Source organism: Choristoneura fumiferana, chromosome Z, assembly GCF_025370935.1.
Source record: "Choristoneura fumiferana chromosome Z, NRCan_CFum_1, whole genome shotgun sequence".
Lineage (NCBI taxonomy): Eukaryota > Metazoa > Arthropoda > Insecta > Lepidoptera > Tortricidae > Choristoneura > Choristoneura fumiferana.
In genome coordinates, this window is record NC_133472.1 from 16,826,399 (window position 1) to 16,844,040 (window position 17,642).

Here is a 17,642-nt window from a genome sequence, read left to right on the forward strand (position 1 = left end):
TTGATGTCCGATTCTGAAACCAAAGCGGAACAGAAGGCATTTTAGCGCTTACGCCCGAATGATTGACCCCTCCCCCACGTAAGAGCAAGTAAGATATCTCTGGGGTTTCTCCCTCTCCCTCCTCCATTTTATGTAAGATTTAATATGATTTCCCTACTTATTTTCCCCAACTTTTTGCTGTAAAAAATCCATCACTAGTTAGAAATCGCACATTTCGACTTGTAAAATGTAATGTAAAAACCACTTGACCTGTTAGATTTTTTCATGAGGTTTTTAAAATCCTTTGATTAAATTGACTGGATAAATCTGTTACAAAAATAATTTGATGGAATTGAATGGGCTGGTGTAACTGAATCACTCAAATTATTGCTTCATAGCTTTATTGTATTTTATAAATACTCGGCATCATTATGAGGGAATCTGTAACTAAAAAAAAAAACAGAAAATTAGCAAACAATTGAAAATTAATTTTGAAAATAAAAAAAATATCACAGCTAAGGTCGTACTTAATATAGTATAAGCAAAAAGACAATTTAGTCCATCCTTAGCCTTGATAAAAAGAAATGGTCTTTCATTTTGATTTCACTGGGGTGGTCTAAAATATCAGAACATAATCTATTCTCAAAGCCTTAGAGTTCAAGTTCCAATATTTTTGATCACTTTGGTCACTCCGAAATATCTGATGGTGACTGATCTGTACGTACCACACATTAATAATCAATTCATAAATCTTTGTCCTGACTTACTCAAATCATATTCTTTAAAAAAAGTAGATTGGACCTTGGAAAGTACTTACAATTTTCCCCAAGAATGTTGCTCAAAATAAGTCCATGAAATGTTTTGACTGATACAGGTTTATCAGTTGTTCCTAATGAAGTGTTCTCAAATGTCCAACCAAGGTGAGCCCCACAGTGCGGACATGTACAGATTTGCCAGGAGTAACCGGGGAACCATGAGTCCGCTCCTTGTGGCTAGCAAACACAAACAATACTATGACTCATTGATAACATCATCCCTAATCCTAGTTCCTAGTAGTAGTTCAGTTTATATTCAGTTTTAGGCTATAATTGTGTTTTGTATCATTTTTTGTAAGCAGCTAGTATGTGAATAAATACCTACTAATATTATGCCTACATAAAACGGCTGGACAGATTTTTGAAATATGTAAATGGACATGTGAAATAATAAACAAGCTACTTTTCATCCTGGTAATCTTAGCCTCAGGCCTCAGGAGCTTGCAGTATTTTTTTCAGAATTTAGTTGAATCCAAAGATTTTAATTTTACTGCCAGATTTTTTGACTTGACATGACATGAGATTGATCATTTATCAGATCAGACCAGTGTTATGCTACTGACATAATGTTCACAGCGCCTTAGTCAAGTGAAGCCGTGGGTAAATGCTAGTTCTAGAATAAACAATACCTATGAATGAGGTACTTACATGACCCATATTGTTACATCTAGCTTTTTCTGTAGTTATGACATCAAACTGCACACCAAATGGGTTTACTAAAGTTTGAACTGTTACATTTTTACCAAAAAGTTTTCTTTTTTGGGTTTTACGAGCTCCAGGACTCAGATGACTGAACAAGTAGTAAGAGTCCGCCACGTCGGTTCCACATTTACGGCAAAGCAGCAGTTCTACGAACAAGATTCAATAGTTGTTAGCAATACATTTAACGGATCAATTCTCATTTATTTTATTTAAGTACAAATTATATACGACTATATTTCATTATATTATGACAGCTATGTACCTTGACCATTATCTTCCGATTTTACAAGTTGTTCAGCAAGAGTGTACAAAATTTGTGACCCAAAACTAAACAATAACAAGTGTGTAAATTTGATCATGCCGTTGAATTTACTTAAAACTTTTTCATACATATAGATTGGACACGGTGGTTTTGAATTTATTCAATATCGTGTTGCTTTATATTTTGATAAACAAAATATTTCTATGTATACATTTGACAGAGTAGCACTAATACAATGTTCCTAACACCACGTAATAATAGCTATTTTCGAATAGCTGAGAGCCATGTCATTCTGTCTGTTTCTGCAGGGCTACTACGAAACTCGAAATTCGTGTCGTGCGGTCCCTCTTGACACTTATTCTATTCAATATGAGAGCGAGAGGAACGGTACGATACGAACTTCGAGTTTCGTAGTAGCCCTGCTGACGCTCGACCATTGACAAATTGTGGTCAGACTTCTCTCCTTCCACTTTGGTGATTACTTTACTACGAATGCCACGAATGGTACGAGTACGACAAAGATCGTAAAGGTGCGGCCTCTTGCAGTCGCTCGTTTGCAGCGATAAATCTGGTCACGTGACTCCATTTTGAATGTGATTTTGAAAGGGTAGTATATACGCACATCAAAGAAAGTCCTTTTTTATCCAAAAAAAAAACCGAATTCACATCAAAATTACTGATTGCACAGCAAAATACTCCACTCAAAATATAACGCACAGCAGTTTACATAAATGAAACAGCATTTTATTTGACATATCATTTTATTATTTATTAAGTACAACATATGTAGACCTATCAATTTATTTTCATATATACTTTTTACATTAGGTAAATTATATAACTATATAACCATAGCCAGCACTAGTAGGGGCCAAATTATTTCCTAAATTAGGTTCTGGCGTAGTAGTTTTCAGGCAACACTGAGTCTGTGTCTGCAGGGCTACTACGAAACTCGAAGTTCGTTTCGTACCGTCCCTCTCGCTCTCGTATTAAATAAGTAAGTGTCAGAGGGACCGCACAACACGAACTTCGAGTTTCGAGTTACGGAGTAGGCCTTCTGGCTGCCTGCTCGCCAAAGAGTATAAGTACCTACGTAGAAACTGCTCGCTGTTATGTTGCTTGCCTATACTCTACTATATATACTTTAAAGCGATTAGCGATTGCATTGTAGAACAGAACAGGCGTCATACTTATTGTTTACCTTTGATAAAATCCTTTGTGGTTTACGACGGTGTAATCTGTTAATTTCACAATATTTTTGGAGAGTGATGTTCATTTGCTGTTGTCTTGATTGATTTAAAAGTCATGTCCTTTTTCAAGAATGTAGCGTCTAGTTTCAGTGTACGCAGCCGTGACGCGATTTTAAAAGACTCATTGATAAGTAACTTGTCAGAATGCGTTAAAGATATTCAGTATAATAATCAGTTCGAAGAAAACTTTCATAGTGTTCTCGGATCGACCGACTCCACCAACACTTTGTGCACCGCTCTTGAAGCTGTTTTTCTACACGGTCTAAAAGATACTTTTTTACGGAAAGCAAAAAATGTTCTTTCTGGAGACCCCGATCATCGGCCACAGCCAAACTTCTGGCCGCTGGTGCTGGTGCTGTCGCACCGGCAGAACATCGACGAGATTTCGTCACTGCCGCAGATCAACACCGAAATCGGACAGTGCAGAGCGTGGCTCCGCATTGCTCTCAATGAATGTCTTCTGTCATCCTACATGGCTACCCTTCTGAGAAATATATCTGCAGTCAGACCATTCTATAATAAATCTGCTTTTGTTTGTGATTCTGAAATTTTAGAAGTGGCACAGAAACTCATTGAGGGCTTAGAAACATGCATTCAGTTTAATTTGCCAACAAACTCTAGTTTATTAAACTATTGGCCAGAGCCAGTGTTGATGCTGGCTGGTTTGTGGGTTCCCACCCTGCGTGCAGCTCCCATCAGTGCAGGCCTGGATGTGGCAAGCACTATGTGTGATGAGGACAATAAACCTAAGGTTGCATCCACTCCTACACATAATTCCACCATCACTGGTTTGGGAAGAATGCTTGCCCTTAATGAGGATGAGGCCTTAGATTTTATTTTGTCAAATTCCAATGACATTGCAAATGTAAATGCACAGAAGGAAATAGAACAAGAAAAAAAAGAAAGTGTTAAAAAAGAAACAAGTTATAACCAAGATGATGAAAACTATCTTCCACCCTCAGAACAACCATCTACAAGCCAAGAACACGACATTGTGGCTGACCATGGTATTAATACAGATGATGAACCATTGCTGGCTGGCACAGATTTATTGGTCACAGGAAACTCACTGAGTGGCAAAGGGTGGTCTATGGACAAAAATGATGAAATGAATTGTTCTATAAATTCTAACTCCTCTCATGGCAGTAGCCTCATTAAAACACCAGAGTTAAAAAGTCTGTCATCTCTTGTGGATAATACAAATAATTTGTCTGAAAAATGTGTCAACACCCCAAATCTACGAGATATAATGAAAGATATTCACAATGAATTGAAATTGAACACAGATGATACTGTACTTATAGAACCACAAACAGAAGCAGTCACACCAGAGGACCCCATGCTGCAGGGATTGGGCTTTGAGATTGTATCAAACTCTGTTACTGGATCTTTTACTGTAACAGAACTTCAAAAAATGATACAGCAACTTGGAACCCTCTCCAGAGAACATGGGCTTGATCATCAGAATTACCAGTGCAAAGGATGTCAAGATTTGTTGGGCAGCACAATTTCTAAAGCCAAAGTTTGTGCATTTACTGGGGAGTATTACTGTTCAAATTGTATGGACAACAACTTCTTTATTATTCCTGCCCGAGTGATACATAATTGGGACTTCAAGAGGTACCCAGTATCTAAAAAATCTGCTTTATTTTTGTTAGAATTCCAGCATCATCCATGGATTGATATGAAGAAACTGAATCCAAAGATATATTGTGGTGTATCTGATATGGCACAACTGCAGGAACTGAGAATTCAACTAAATTTTCTAAGAGCTTATATATTTACTTGCCGTGAACCAGTCATTGAAGAATTGCAGAAACGAGTATGGCCAAGGGAGTACCTGTATGACCATGTGCATTTGTACACTATATCTGATTTGGCACAAATACCTAATGGTTCTTTATTATTGCAGTTAGAAAAAGTTGTAAACTTTGCCAAAACACATGTTCTTAATTGTTGGCTTTGCAATCAGAAAGGTTTTATATGTGAAGTGTGCAGAGATCCAAAAATATTGTATCCATTTGAGACAAGCAGCACATACAGGTGTGATGAATGCTCCAGTGTATTTCACATAAAATGCTTTAACTCCAACATGCCATGTCCAAAATGTAAAAGGAAACAAAATCGCACAATCAATCCAATACTGTCTTAGACAAATTGCAGAGTACTAAGCGGTTTTTCTTATTTTAATATAGTTGTAAATTTGAGTTCGCTATTATCAAATACTATCACTCCGCCTACATCTTTCAATTTAAATATGTAGTTAAGTTCTTCAGTGTTTCAACTACAGATGAAAAAAGGACTTCAATTATCTATCTGGGTACAACGAACTATCTGGTTATTTAATCTTATCTCACCAAATCCTGTAATAGAAAGTCAGTTTTATTCCAGTACTTTAAAAGTTCATGCAGTTTTTGTTCCAACAATTTTGATCTAGTTATTTTGTCCCTTTCGCAAAAGGTCCCTTTTATAAATGTCCCATTCCCAAAACGGCCCTTCCACAAAATATCCCTTCACATAAATTACGTCCTTTTCGCAGAATGTCCCTTTCACAAAATATCCCGTTCGCAAGGCGTTCCTTTCGCAAAATGTCCCGAGCGCAAAATGTCCCGTTCGCAAAGTGTCCCATTCGCAAAAGTTTATTTCGCAAAATGTCCCGTGTACGCCATAGGTTTTACGATAAAGTCGTGATCAAATCATTTTGGGCTCTTCGTTTACTTCTGCTGTCTATGCCTAGCTGACTATACTATTTATTGTGGCGGTTAATAGCAGGAAAATCGTTAAGGGACGTTATGCGAATGGGATTTTTTGCATAAGGGGCCGTTTGCAAAGACGACTTACCGAGTGGGACGTAATTATGGCTGTGGGACGTTTTGCGAGTGGGACATAATGCGCCCAAACCATTTGGGAGTCTTTGAATATTATGTTGACTTTGTTCTTTTTGTATGCGTTGCAGCTATCTGCTGTCAATATATTTTAGTACATGTGACAAATTATTTAAATAATTGGCATGTTATTGTTTAAGATAAGATGTCACTAATGTAATTTATTTGCCGTTGTCTTGGCTTATACCTATTATAAGATAAAATTTAAAGACTTCAAAAAGGATGTGGGTTTCTTTTCTTGTTATTGTATTTTTTTTTTGTTAAAGTAAGCCAATTTGAATGATGAATTTCAATTTTTGTCAGTACATAGAGACAAAATATGACAAGTCGTGATGCACACAGAGACAAATTTAAAGGCCCAGTTGGGATATTGCTACACTACTGAGAATAAGAATTCCCAGCTATTTCCACTGTAAGTAGAAGAATAATCTCAGGTTACACCAAAGTAGTAGTAAAAGCTGGGACTAGCTCTCCAGGTATATAGCTTTCAGATTATAACAGTTAAAGGTTCAATCTATGCATTATCGTTCTGGGGTTGATAAGTTAGGAATTATTGATTAAAATACTACTAGCAATTCATATCAACTTACATTCACATTTGTAATTTCCTTTTACTTAGTACTATCATGTATCAAGTTTAATGTCAATACTGCAACAAACCACATTATAACAATCTTTTTTGTAGTTATTACCTATTTGTAAGTGAACTTATAATTAATATAGTATCATGAAACTCAAGATGTGTATGTACCTATTTTATTTATAGATAAAACGCGTTTCCTGATTACATTGTAATTTTTTAAGTGTGTCCAAAATGTCCAAATCAGGATAAAAAAAGGAGGGATAAATATATTAGCGGCTGATAATGTTAAGGATATTAGTCTGTCTGCATATAACAATAAATCTTATTTTATGTTTGAAAGTAATTTGCATTATTAATTACTTAGCAGTACAGTACATAGAAAAACTTGAGCGTATTCTGATTCTAATGGCAAATTAAACAACTTAATGCACATTAGGTATGTAACAATATGCTGTAACATTTTTCCGAAGTCTATTAACATTATCAACATAGAGAACTTGTTAAAATCTGTCTAAAATATCTGCGCGCTCAGTACCTAAACTGCAGGCCCCGCGCTGGTCAGGTTTTTGCCCCTCGTTCTTGAATTATTCATTTATGTTCATTCGATTTCACGTACAGATGCCATCAGATATTTCGGAGCGGCCGAGGTGGTCAAAAATATCGGCACATGCACTCTATTATTAAGGTATTAGAGTTCGCGTAGCGATATTTTTGATCACCTTGGCCGCTCCGAAATAACTGATGGCGACTGTACATATAACGAGAACCTTTTTTTGGATTAGAACGAATTGAATATCTGGCTGTTCTTATCGTTTCGGTAAGATATGGTCTGTATTTAGGTCTAATAGATTATAATGTGCAATTCTTAAATCACACAGAAACCTTGCTGCTGTTTGAAAAAAAGGTCACATCGCAATAATTAATTACGCAAGTTCATTGTGCAATATGGCCCGATAACAACACACACATGTTTCTTTATCGTTCGAGAACTTCGACACTCGATAGAATATCTATCTATTCACAGCTCAAATCATATCCACTTATAATTATATTAAGTATAGTTATAATTATAATAAGGTTAGGCTTGGTACTTGCTTGTGGTGCATATTGCACCGTGAACAGCACAGTTACGATATTTTCGAACCGGGCCCAAAGTGGACACTGGGCATCCTTGCTGGCTGTCTCGAGCGACTCAACGAGCAATACCCTTCTCCCTAGTTTGCAATGAGCAAGGTAATTGAAGATAAGGTATTTTATTCAATAGTAGCTGTTACCCGCCACTCCGTCCGCGTAGAATCCTTTCATCGCTATCCCGCGGGAATTAAGCAATTTTCTGGGATAAAAGCTATCCTATGTCCTTCTCAGGGACTCAAACTATCTGTAGAAGTGAATAGGGAACAACAGACTTACTCAATCCTCAGGCAGAACAGGGATTGGTGGACTTGTTTTATCCGGCCTCGCCTACGACTCTGCTGTCTACCCCAAAATCGTCACTCAATCCCTTACTTCATGGCCTCTGCAGTTATGTACTACTAGGTTTTGCCCGCGGGTTCGCTCGCGTTAAATTTGGGGTAACATAAATTTACTTTCTGCGATCCTTTTTTTGTGTTTGATTATTTTTTCGGAGGATTACATGGAAATACAAATAAAGACAGACGTTGTTTTAGACAATTCAGAAATCAAACTACATACGTAATTAATCGCAATTCGTACCAACTTTGAAACTGTTTCGCTGATTAAGGGGTAGTATTTTAGAAAACGTTAAAGTACTACGCCGCCGTCCGCTCCTAGGCTCCTAGCAACCTTGCGAGTGAGGCGATCCGGTGACGCTACGGAGTTGATGTAGTGAGCGCATGCCCATACAAATCCATATGAAGAATACTAACCGCTAGAGGCGTAGCGGTGCTGGTCGGGTGCCGGGTGGCTGTAATAAGCTGTGACCTTAAACTAGCTCAACTCAACACCTACCTGCGGCCGGGCTACTATGTCCTGATACTTATGCTAATAGGCGAAAGTTAACGTATTGTAATTGATGTAGCTATTACAACTAACAACACTATACTACACATCTAGTAGCTGCAATCTGACTATAAAATTGTAATTAAAGTTTTGCCATCTTTAATAAAACTTAAATATTATTTGTTGTTTTCCTACAGTATTTGCTTCTTTGATTTCAAGTCTGAATTTACTATCCCAAATAGGTACAATAAGGCTTATCGAATAAGCCATTGAAATGTCAAAATACTGAACTACGCTTGGACGCTCGAGCCCTACGGTTGTCGCGGGAAGTTTCTATTGTGCGTATAATTGCGTTATGCGCATATATTATACTGCAAATATGCCATCGTGTTTTTAATTAACTAATTTACGAACAGTGGCGGCGTTAGGCGCTGGCGACCGCCGACGGTCTCGTGCCTCTTGGGGCTTCGCAAGTGTTTTCATGAAGTTGATGTCTCCGATGCTTACAATATTCCTAGTGACATTATTTTACGAGTTTTTTTGCCAATCTACTTCAAACAACAAAGTATACATAAGTACTTATCGTTATATCTAGAAATTGCAGATGCTGTAATGGTCAAAGTGAATAAGCAATAGAGGTTTTGAAAATAGGCAGGCCATGCGCGAAAAGCAAACTAAGTACCACGGTTTAAAATCTCATTATAAATAGGTAGGTATATTTACATATTTTGTACAGTGTCCATTAATTTCACGAAACAAATGCTATCTAGTTCTATTTAAGTTTAATATGTCGGTGAGTGTATCTGGCGCGTCGCGGGGGGCGCGCGGCGCGGCGGCGCGGGGCGCAGCGCCCGGCACCGCAAAGTCCACAAAGCATTGTTCGAGCAACTCTTCAGATTTCACTTTGCTTTTTTTTTTCGCTTGGTAGCTGAGCGCGTCCTTGTCGAATTCCAAGGGCACGATACCGAGGTCTCCGCTGTATCGGTTTTTAGCGACTTGTAAGTATTTTTTGCCACGTACCGCAGTCAGGCGTTTGTCCTGAAAACAAGTGGTATTTATTACTATTTATAATAATATGTATGGGGTTGATGGTGGAGGAGGATGGCCTCCACGGCCTCAGTTGTCAGCGGTGTGCTGGCCGCTTCTCGCGGCATCACTGCATCAACGGCCTCATTTGCCGAGCGATGGTGCAAGCGAATGTGCCCTGTGTTGGAGCCTCCGGGGTTGATCGTAGTGACGGCAAGAGGGATGGGCTTACGTTGGTTCCTTGGCAGAGGGGACGTTGCCTCTTGTGGGATGCGACGTGCGTGAGTACCTTCGCGCCATCTCACTTAGGTTGCACGTCGAGGTCATCTGGAGTCGCGGCTGAGAATGCCGCGCGGTCTAAGCACCTCAAGTACTCAGCTTTGGAGCCAACGTATGACTTCGTGCCTTTTGCGGTCGAGACGGCTGGTCCTTGGGGGGGCTGAAGCGAAATCTTTGGTGTGGGAGCTGGGCCGTAGGCTACGGGACAGGGGTTGCGACCCCCGCTCCGGGTCGTACCTGGTTCAGCAGGTGGTGCTGGCCATACAGCGGGGAAATGCGGCTGGCATTATGGGCACCTTTGAGCCGGGTACGACGCGGAATGGTGGTTTTTAGGTTGTAGTTTAGGTCTTAGTTTGTAGTTTATATTATAGGTTTAGGTTAATTTTATTTTGTTTATTCTATACTGTAGCTTCTAAGGGGTTAATAATAATTATATTAATTATGTTAAAAATTAACTAGTTGATACTGCTTGGCTAAAAAGCAATTTGTATAGCACTTGACCAAAAGTTACTCTTCATTAAATGAAATGTTTACCTGTATGATAAGGACATTGTCTGCTTCTTGAGATGCTTTGGCGCTGCCGAATATTGAACTTGTTGAGAGATCTTCCGAATCACGTTCCTGGCAGGGAAAGGTAAGCAGTATTAGCGCTATTGTAAGAAACTACATAAACCCTTTCAAGACAGAGGCGATTTATCGACCCTATGAGTTAATTGTTATAATGAACATTAGTAGTCTATGTGATTAACAACTTGATACAAATTTTCTTGCATCTCAAGAAAATTCGCAAATTTAAAAACTATACCTACCTACGTCAATATACCTAACAAACAATGCTAGTTGGCGCGTGCGCGGGTACAGGTAAAATCCTATGCACGCGACGCGCGCAGTTAGCCCTGCTCATTATTTTTCAATAGCCGTCCACCAGCTCCGTGCAAACCGCGTCAGCTATATCTAGCTTGTGCGTGTTAAACAGTATAACCCTGTCGCAGTCAGCATTTACCGTATTAAAATAAATCTTGAGAGGCTCTTTGCGATAGGGTTCCACCGAGTGCAACATACGAACTAGGGAATTTGAGTTGAGTCAAACGCTACACACACGGCTGGGGGCTGGGGCAATGTCTAGTTTAGGCGGTAGGTACCTTCCTGGGATGCATGACGAGCGTGACGTGCGTGTGCCGCGTGGTGGCGAAGGCGCGGAACGCGGCCACGACGGCGTCCTGGCGCGCGTAGCGGTCCTCGCGCTCGTCCAGCCCGAGCATGAACTGCACGTTGTCCACCACCACGTGCCGGATGCCGTGCATGTAGCGCGCGTGCTCCACCGCCTGGACACCACAAGTGTTACACATGTACAATGTATTTCCATCACGTAAACTCAGATCACAATCGGAATACGACGGCACTCGAAGTGTCAATCAATTATTGTATTAAACGAGTGACAGTTTTTAGGGTTCGAAAATATATCCGATATATATCAAAAGTTGATATTTATAAATCCATTTTGTATTAAAGCCATATTATTATTTCTAAAATAAATTACGTAAAATTGTTTCTGCACTTTATCAATTACTTTCTTTGTAAAAAAATAATAGAATAAACAGAACAAAAACTTACTCTTTCGTAACGAAATTTTCTGACACGACGCCTAAGTATTATGGTATCTTTTAACTACTCCAACGCCATTTGGGAAGTAGAAATACAGTAACAAAGGCCAAAACGAGCTAAAAATTACTTAATAATATCAATTTTTTAAACCAATTTTTGTATTGATATATATATTAAAAAATCATTTGATATATATCGGATATATATCATGATATATGTCCTCGAACCCTCGGATCTTTATTATTTAGTATCAAATGCCAAAACGGCTGTACGATGGGTACTGAAGCTAATTGAGAGACCAACATAAATGCGAAGTTTTCCGATAATATACGATGGAAAACAACTGTACATAATACATTTGTTTTGTACACTTGCTTCTTCTTCTTCTTGTTTCACTTGACTATTAGGGCTAGTACAGACGGAATGCATTACAGCTACACTTTTCATTGCAGTTCCATTGCAGCCAGCACACTGCACGCTGGCTGCGATTGAAATAGGCAGATGCGGTTACGTTACAGTTGTAATGCAGTCCGCCTGGCCAGTAATAGCTAAGTTAGGTTGAAATGAAATTAAATGATTTATTACCAGTTAGGTCTAGCCAATGGTGGACTAACACTTTTTGAGGCCCGGGGCGATCTTTAATTTTGCTACACTAGATTTTACCGACCATTACATCATGGCGCTATTTTTAAAACAAACCAAACAATACGGAGCTTGGCTTCGATGCGAAAGAATGCGCTGAACTGGGCCGCAGCTACCTACGGCTACCTAAAAACAACGAATCGATTGATACTTCATTTATTAAAACCAGACCAGTAGTCTTTGTACTGCGATGGAAAACACACGAAAATACAAACATAAATTAATACTACTAAAATCGTAACACTTCCTTTTGACTTTACCGTTGTCGTATAATGAGTAAGTATGAGTGCATCGTAGTTACATGGCAGGTAAGAGAAGACAGAGCATAACTATCGTGATGGTCACTCGAAACCAATAAACACCTATTGAAAAACTAAAGCCCAGCAGATGATCACTAGTGTTACCTCCATTACAACTTTGATGGGCTGCTGTCCGTGGAAAGCGAGGTAGTAGATGGGTAGCTTCTGGAAGTCGTCGGCGAAGGTGTTGAAGTCGTGGAGGTGCTGCTCCAACGGGACGCCCGCCAGCTGCTGCAGCATGGTGCGCGCCAGACGCGAGTTGCGGATCTCGAAGCTGCCCCACAGAGTGGTCACCTGTGTGTACAACCTTATCACCCCGTGGTCAAAGATGATAGAATGAGGGCTACTTAACAGGCGAAATATCGCTAAGCAAGACCGTAACTTCAAACGGACGTGACGTCACGATACTAACGCCATCGAGGGATATTTCGCCTGTCAAGTAGCCAGTACCATTGAACTGTCTAAAGCCGATTTTAGACTTGCAAGAAAAATCGTGCAAGTAGCACTTCATTGCGAGGCTGTAAAGCCAACGAGTTTGTAGTGGTCATTCGAGCGCCGCAATGTAATGCAACTTGCATGATTTTTCATGTAAGTCTAAACTTGGCTTAAGAGCGCACTCAATGGTAGATAAGCAAGCTTCCAGCATAACTCGCTCGGTATATGTGCATCATGTCAACTTGTCGTAGTATATTTTAGGTAGGTGTCGAAAGGGTGCGCACTCGGCATACGGCAGCGAAATCGCTTAGTCGCGTCTTAACATTTGTATGTAGTCTGTCTGAATTTACCGCGGAATGGGACACGACCTACCACCAGCATTCAGAAGCCGTGTGCGAAGCTGCCCGGTAAAAATAGATAGAGCCTTACATAGTTTTTAGCCTGAGGTGCTTCGCGGTATTAACTCGCATCGCATTTTTATTCTCTTACGAGGGTACGAGCCTTTACCGATGTGCAAAGAAGTTGAACGGTGCTAAGTTGTGAAACGACATAGGAGCGGTACAAGGTCGCATAGTGACTCTTTTCAGAAAGGGCGCTGCTATGGAAGGCATGCACATATTTCTCACTCAGTCACAGAGTACATTTATGAGAGACAAAACTGTCAAAGAGACCTCTCTTCACTATGTGTCAACGATAACGGTAGGGACGTACTCTCGCGGCGATGCACTGAATCGGATCCTACACATTCTTCACTTATAAATAGGTGAGTGGTGAGGACGGTTACCCCTTGTTGCGCGAGGTCGAGCGACATCTCCGCGCAGAGCGTGGTCTTGCCGCAGCCGGTGGGGCCGGTGAGCACGGTCAGCTCGCCGCGCCGGTGCCCGCCCAGCAGCCGCGTCAGCGCCGGGAACCGCCGCCACTTCACGCCGCGCACCTGGACAGAACATACTAACAAATCATCATCATCATCAGTCTTTTAAACGCGCCGTTTCAGAGTTCTGCAACTAGCTTCAGCCAGCTATCTTTCGCATACAGTCACTTCACTTTGTCCACTCGGTTTGTTGAGCCGCGGTCTCTACTCAAGATCTTGCACCTACCCCGGCAGTGGTTTTTTAACACATTGTCATATGGCCAGTCCAGTGCCGGCACCTGTAGGACGGATGTTCTTCATGCAACGCAAATGAAGAGACCACAGTGGATATTTTGGCACTTGCTTGCACTGAATGTTTTGTGAACTATGTGGCCCTTGCCTGTCAAAAGGTTGCCACCCGCTGCTGTAGCCAATGTATCGCCATACCTTGTCGAGGTTGGTGAGGTCGGCATAGACGTCGTCCCTCAGCGCCGCGAACGTGGTGATGGCGCGGTGCGCGGCCGGGCGCGCCGCCGCCACCAGCGCGCGCAGCGACAGCCCCGCGCGTGCCGCCTCCGCCGCCGTCACCAGCCCGTCTGTCGGCCTGACGGAGTCACCCCTTTACGTGTTAATACAATCTAAACCTTCCTTCATCCATAAAATTACTTCACATATTTTTTTTTGTTGAGTACATGAGTTGCCTTAAGGGCATAAGACACTATGTCCTTGCTTTTATTTAAATTCTTGATTTTCATTTTTAAATTTTGTGTATATTAAGTGCTTTAATAGGAGACAGCTGCGTGCAGTCGGGAAAAACCATTATGGTTGACGGTGCCGGACTCTCACCAGCTAAAAAACTTGGTTGCGCGTCCCCAACTCCCTGGAACGTACGTCACATATTTAGAGGGATTTGGCTATTTGTAACAAACAACACAGTGTAATGAGTGAGACAAGTGGGATCTATATCCAATAGGGAGTAGGTAGGTAGGAAACGCAAATTATGTCTCAGCAAACATGGGGGCTTATTTTTTCATAACTTTTTTAACAAAAGGTAACAACACCAGTAGTTCCTTCTGCACTCAGAATCAGATAAGCCTTTTCATAATCAAATTATTTGAAACACTAACCTTATAAACCGGCATCTATCTTCACCCAATTTCTCAGCCACATCATGCATGTTCTCCCAGTCCCCCCACAGGCAGAGCTTTTGGTAGCTTTCAAGAGCAGGAAGCACTGTAGGAGGGAGGCTGCTGTTGCTTAACCATACTAGTGTGCCTGCATATTCAGAACATTATATTAGATTATTAAACAAACCAGTATAGAATATACCTAGTATAAGAAAAATCAAAAGTATCATGTAATTATTTTATACTTCATTAATTTTGTATTGCTTGTTAATTTAATGTCATTTAAATTTTTTTTTGCGAAAAAATAACTATCTGTTCAAATTTTGTTTGAATTATTTTTGCAAAGATATTCTTATTAAAAGTCCTCTTTGCGACCTAAGTAAGAACATGCAAAATAAACATTTAAATTAATAATTAGTAGAAATTTAACTTTGCACAAAGCAACACATTGTAATCACTGGTATGTTTTGAACGTACCATGCACCTTGTGAGCAGCTAAATGTAAAATATCATGTACACTGTTGACTAATATTGCCTGATCATTACGGCTTACTTTAGTAGCTCTGCCCCAAAACAGGCCAGCACCAGACAAGTCATGTGTTTCTGCTTCTTCCTCTTTACCAGCCTGTATTTTGCGATAGCCAACCACATTTTCCAAAGAGTTTTTTAATGGAAAATACAAAATCGTATGGTCTTTTGAGACCCGAACATCACATAAAACTTTGCTTGTATCCTTATCTGTCAGAGGTGCCGAAAATTCAAACAACTTTGATAATTCCAAGAGTTCAGATTCTGTTAGTCTCAACAGTGGAGATGTTTCACTAACTAGCACCTGCCAGTCTTTTTGAAATTGCTCATTTTGTTTCAGGCACTTTTCAATATATTCTTTTGTGGCAGAATCCACTTTAGTCTTCTTTACTTGTTTTTCCAAAATGTTCCAGTCCCCATGAACATTACAGTTTGGGCAGAGGAAATAACCTGTAACAATAAATACATAATGTCATGGGAAAATTTACACCAATAATATATACAGCCACCAGCACCAATATCTGACACAACAAGCGTGCATATCTGATACCACTTTATTTCTAGGGCCTGAAGGATGTGTCAGATATTTTTGCAAACATCGCTGTGGCAGATATTAATGCTGGTGACTGTACCTAGGGGTGTGTAAATTGGATCAATTCATGGTGCCTGCCCATGAGCTTGTGCCGCCAGCCCCCCAGCATGGTAGACAGGTCCAGGCCCTGCCTACCCTGGAATTTTCTGAAATGGTGTGATTTGCAATACACCTATGAGTGTAAAACTAAACAAAGCTTGTACTATGGATACTGGGCAACAGATTATCACAAGAATACATACTTAGCACTTGGGTAGATTTTACAAACATTAGCTTAATCAAATGTCATAAAACATACAAGACTTGTGAATAAATTCATAATATGAATATTATTCTTCATGTACATAATCTGCCTCATCCAGGGATCAACTCCAATAAATTAAACCAACTTTCCAACCTATGTAGGTCAATGCACCACAGTCCACTAATACATATCAAAATTTATCGTGTACTTGTTTATTACACATTTACTTTTGCATTTATAACATTAAGTAGGGATTTTGTGTCTTAGTATACCTGTATGACAAAAATTTTGTATGTCATGTCTACGGTTATTATCATTTTTATTTTTATGAATTTATAGTCACTAGTCAGTTGCAAAAAGCCTAACAAAAGCCGGACAGGCCGGACACTGTTTAATTTGGCCGGACAAGCATTGAAAAAGCCTAACTTTGCCAGCTTTATCCGGACGCCTAGCAACCCTAGTTACATGAACAGATACATAGGTAGACACCTAAATCAAAGATTTAGCTACTTTCAAATTAATACAATAAAACATTGCCTACTTACCATTCGTTTTGTTGATAAACAGTTTAGTTTCGCTACATTTTTCACCGGCCGTGCAGATAGTGCATTTCGTAGTGAGAGATGTAAATCCATCTTGCACGGGGAAACCTTTCTGTCTCAATAACTTACGAATTTCAGTAGCGGTTATCTTTGGAATATCGTTTAACTCTACATTGTGAACTCTCCTCCGCACACAATCGCAATTAAATGCATTAATAACTGATTTAACAGGTCGATGTTTTAATACTATTACAGATTTCAACATTATTCCGGCGGTTTAGCAATAATTTGATATTACAATTTCGATTAAACTAAACCATAAAATGTTTACAAAACATAACCTCACTTATGAAACGTTAGTATCTCTTAGTACTCTCACTGTTTTTTTTAAACCATTGATTCTTTCATAGGACAAAGGTAAAGAGCATAGGACAAAGGAGCAAAGATGTCACATTTTTTGGAGATTATGGCTTGGTAAGAAGACTTTAAGGAAAGCCAAGTCATTATTTTAGAAGTCCTTGTAGACTCTGCTTGGCTTGTAGATGAATGGACCTATTAAATTATACAAGCCTATAATTATCTTGAAAATGTTGTTTGGTTTGTATGAATGAAATTTTGCAAGAAGAATTTCAACCACTTCTATAGTGATGAGATTGACTTGAAAATTGACATGGATGGAGTGTTTTAATAATAGTAGACTGTACCTACTGTAACAGTAAGAGCAGAAAACGAGCCATTTTACCCGAGACGTTCATATAGCCATCCGAGCCGGTACGGCGAGGGTGGATAAACACGTCGAGGGGAAAGTAGGTATAATGCTAGAGTTTTACACTGTGCTTTTCACTACAATTGCGAGGAAATTATATAGAAACACTAGAAACAATCGTTCATTTACTAGGTACCTTTTTATTTTCATGCATTGCTATATAAGTACATATAATATTTTTAGTTTTATTGATTTATTTTTATTTACCTTTTTTTTGTGGCTGTTTGCACCTGATTGTCTTGGTCTTAGACGAAGATTTTACTTTATGCACT

General features: G+C 39.7%; 3 protein-coding genes across 3 annotated transcripts; 1 reads left to right on the forward strand and 2 right to left on the reverse strand.

The window, feature by feature from the left end:
* Positions 1-363: 363 nt before the first annotated feature.
* LOC141429834 (protein cereblon-like) lies at positions 364-2,208 on the reverse strand. Its single transcript, XM_074090401.1, has 5 exons — positions 2,159-2,208; positions 1,759-2,071; positions 1,443-1,642; positions 797-971; positions 364-426 (listed from the first exon to the last, which is right to left on the reverse strand). The coding sequence occupies exons 2-5, from the start codon at positions 1,886-1,888 to the stop codon at positions 380-382; spliced, it is 552 nt and encodes a 183-aa protein (XP_073946502.1). The 5' UTR covers positions 1,889-2,071; positions 2,159-2,208; the 3' UTR covers positions 364-379.
* A 651-nt stretch (positions 2,209-2,859) lies between these two features.
* On the forward strand, positions 2,860-6,819 carry Plekhm1 (Pleckstrin homology and RUN domain containing M1). Its single transcript, XM_074090367.1, has one exon. It carries the CDS (start codon positions 3,064-3,066, stop codon positions 5,158-5,160), a length of 2,097 nt encoding a protein of 698 aa, XP_073946468.1. The 5' UTR covers positions 2,860-3,063; the 3' UTR covers positions 5,161-6,819.
* Positions 6,820-9,117: 2,298 nt separating this feature from the next.
* Positions 9,118-17,322, reverse strand: mtDNA-helicase (mitochondrial DNA helicase). The gene is made up of 9 exons (XM_074090379.1): positions 16,608-17,322; positions 15,176-15,676; positions 14,699-14,846; positions 14,019-14,175; positions 13,506-13,655; positions 12,392-12,580; positions 10,883-11,065; positions 10,275-10,361; positions 9,118-9,473 (listed from the first exon to the last, which is right to left on the reverse strand). The coding sequence occupies exons 1-9, from the start codon at positions 16,867-16,869 to the stop codon at positions 9,198-9,200; spliced, it is 1,953 nt and encodes a 650-aa protein (XP_073946480.1). The 5' UTR covers positions 16,870-17,322; the 3' UTR covers positions 9,118-9,197.
* Between the last annotated feature and the right edge of the window lie 320 nt (positions 17,323-17,642).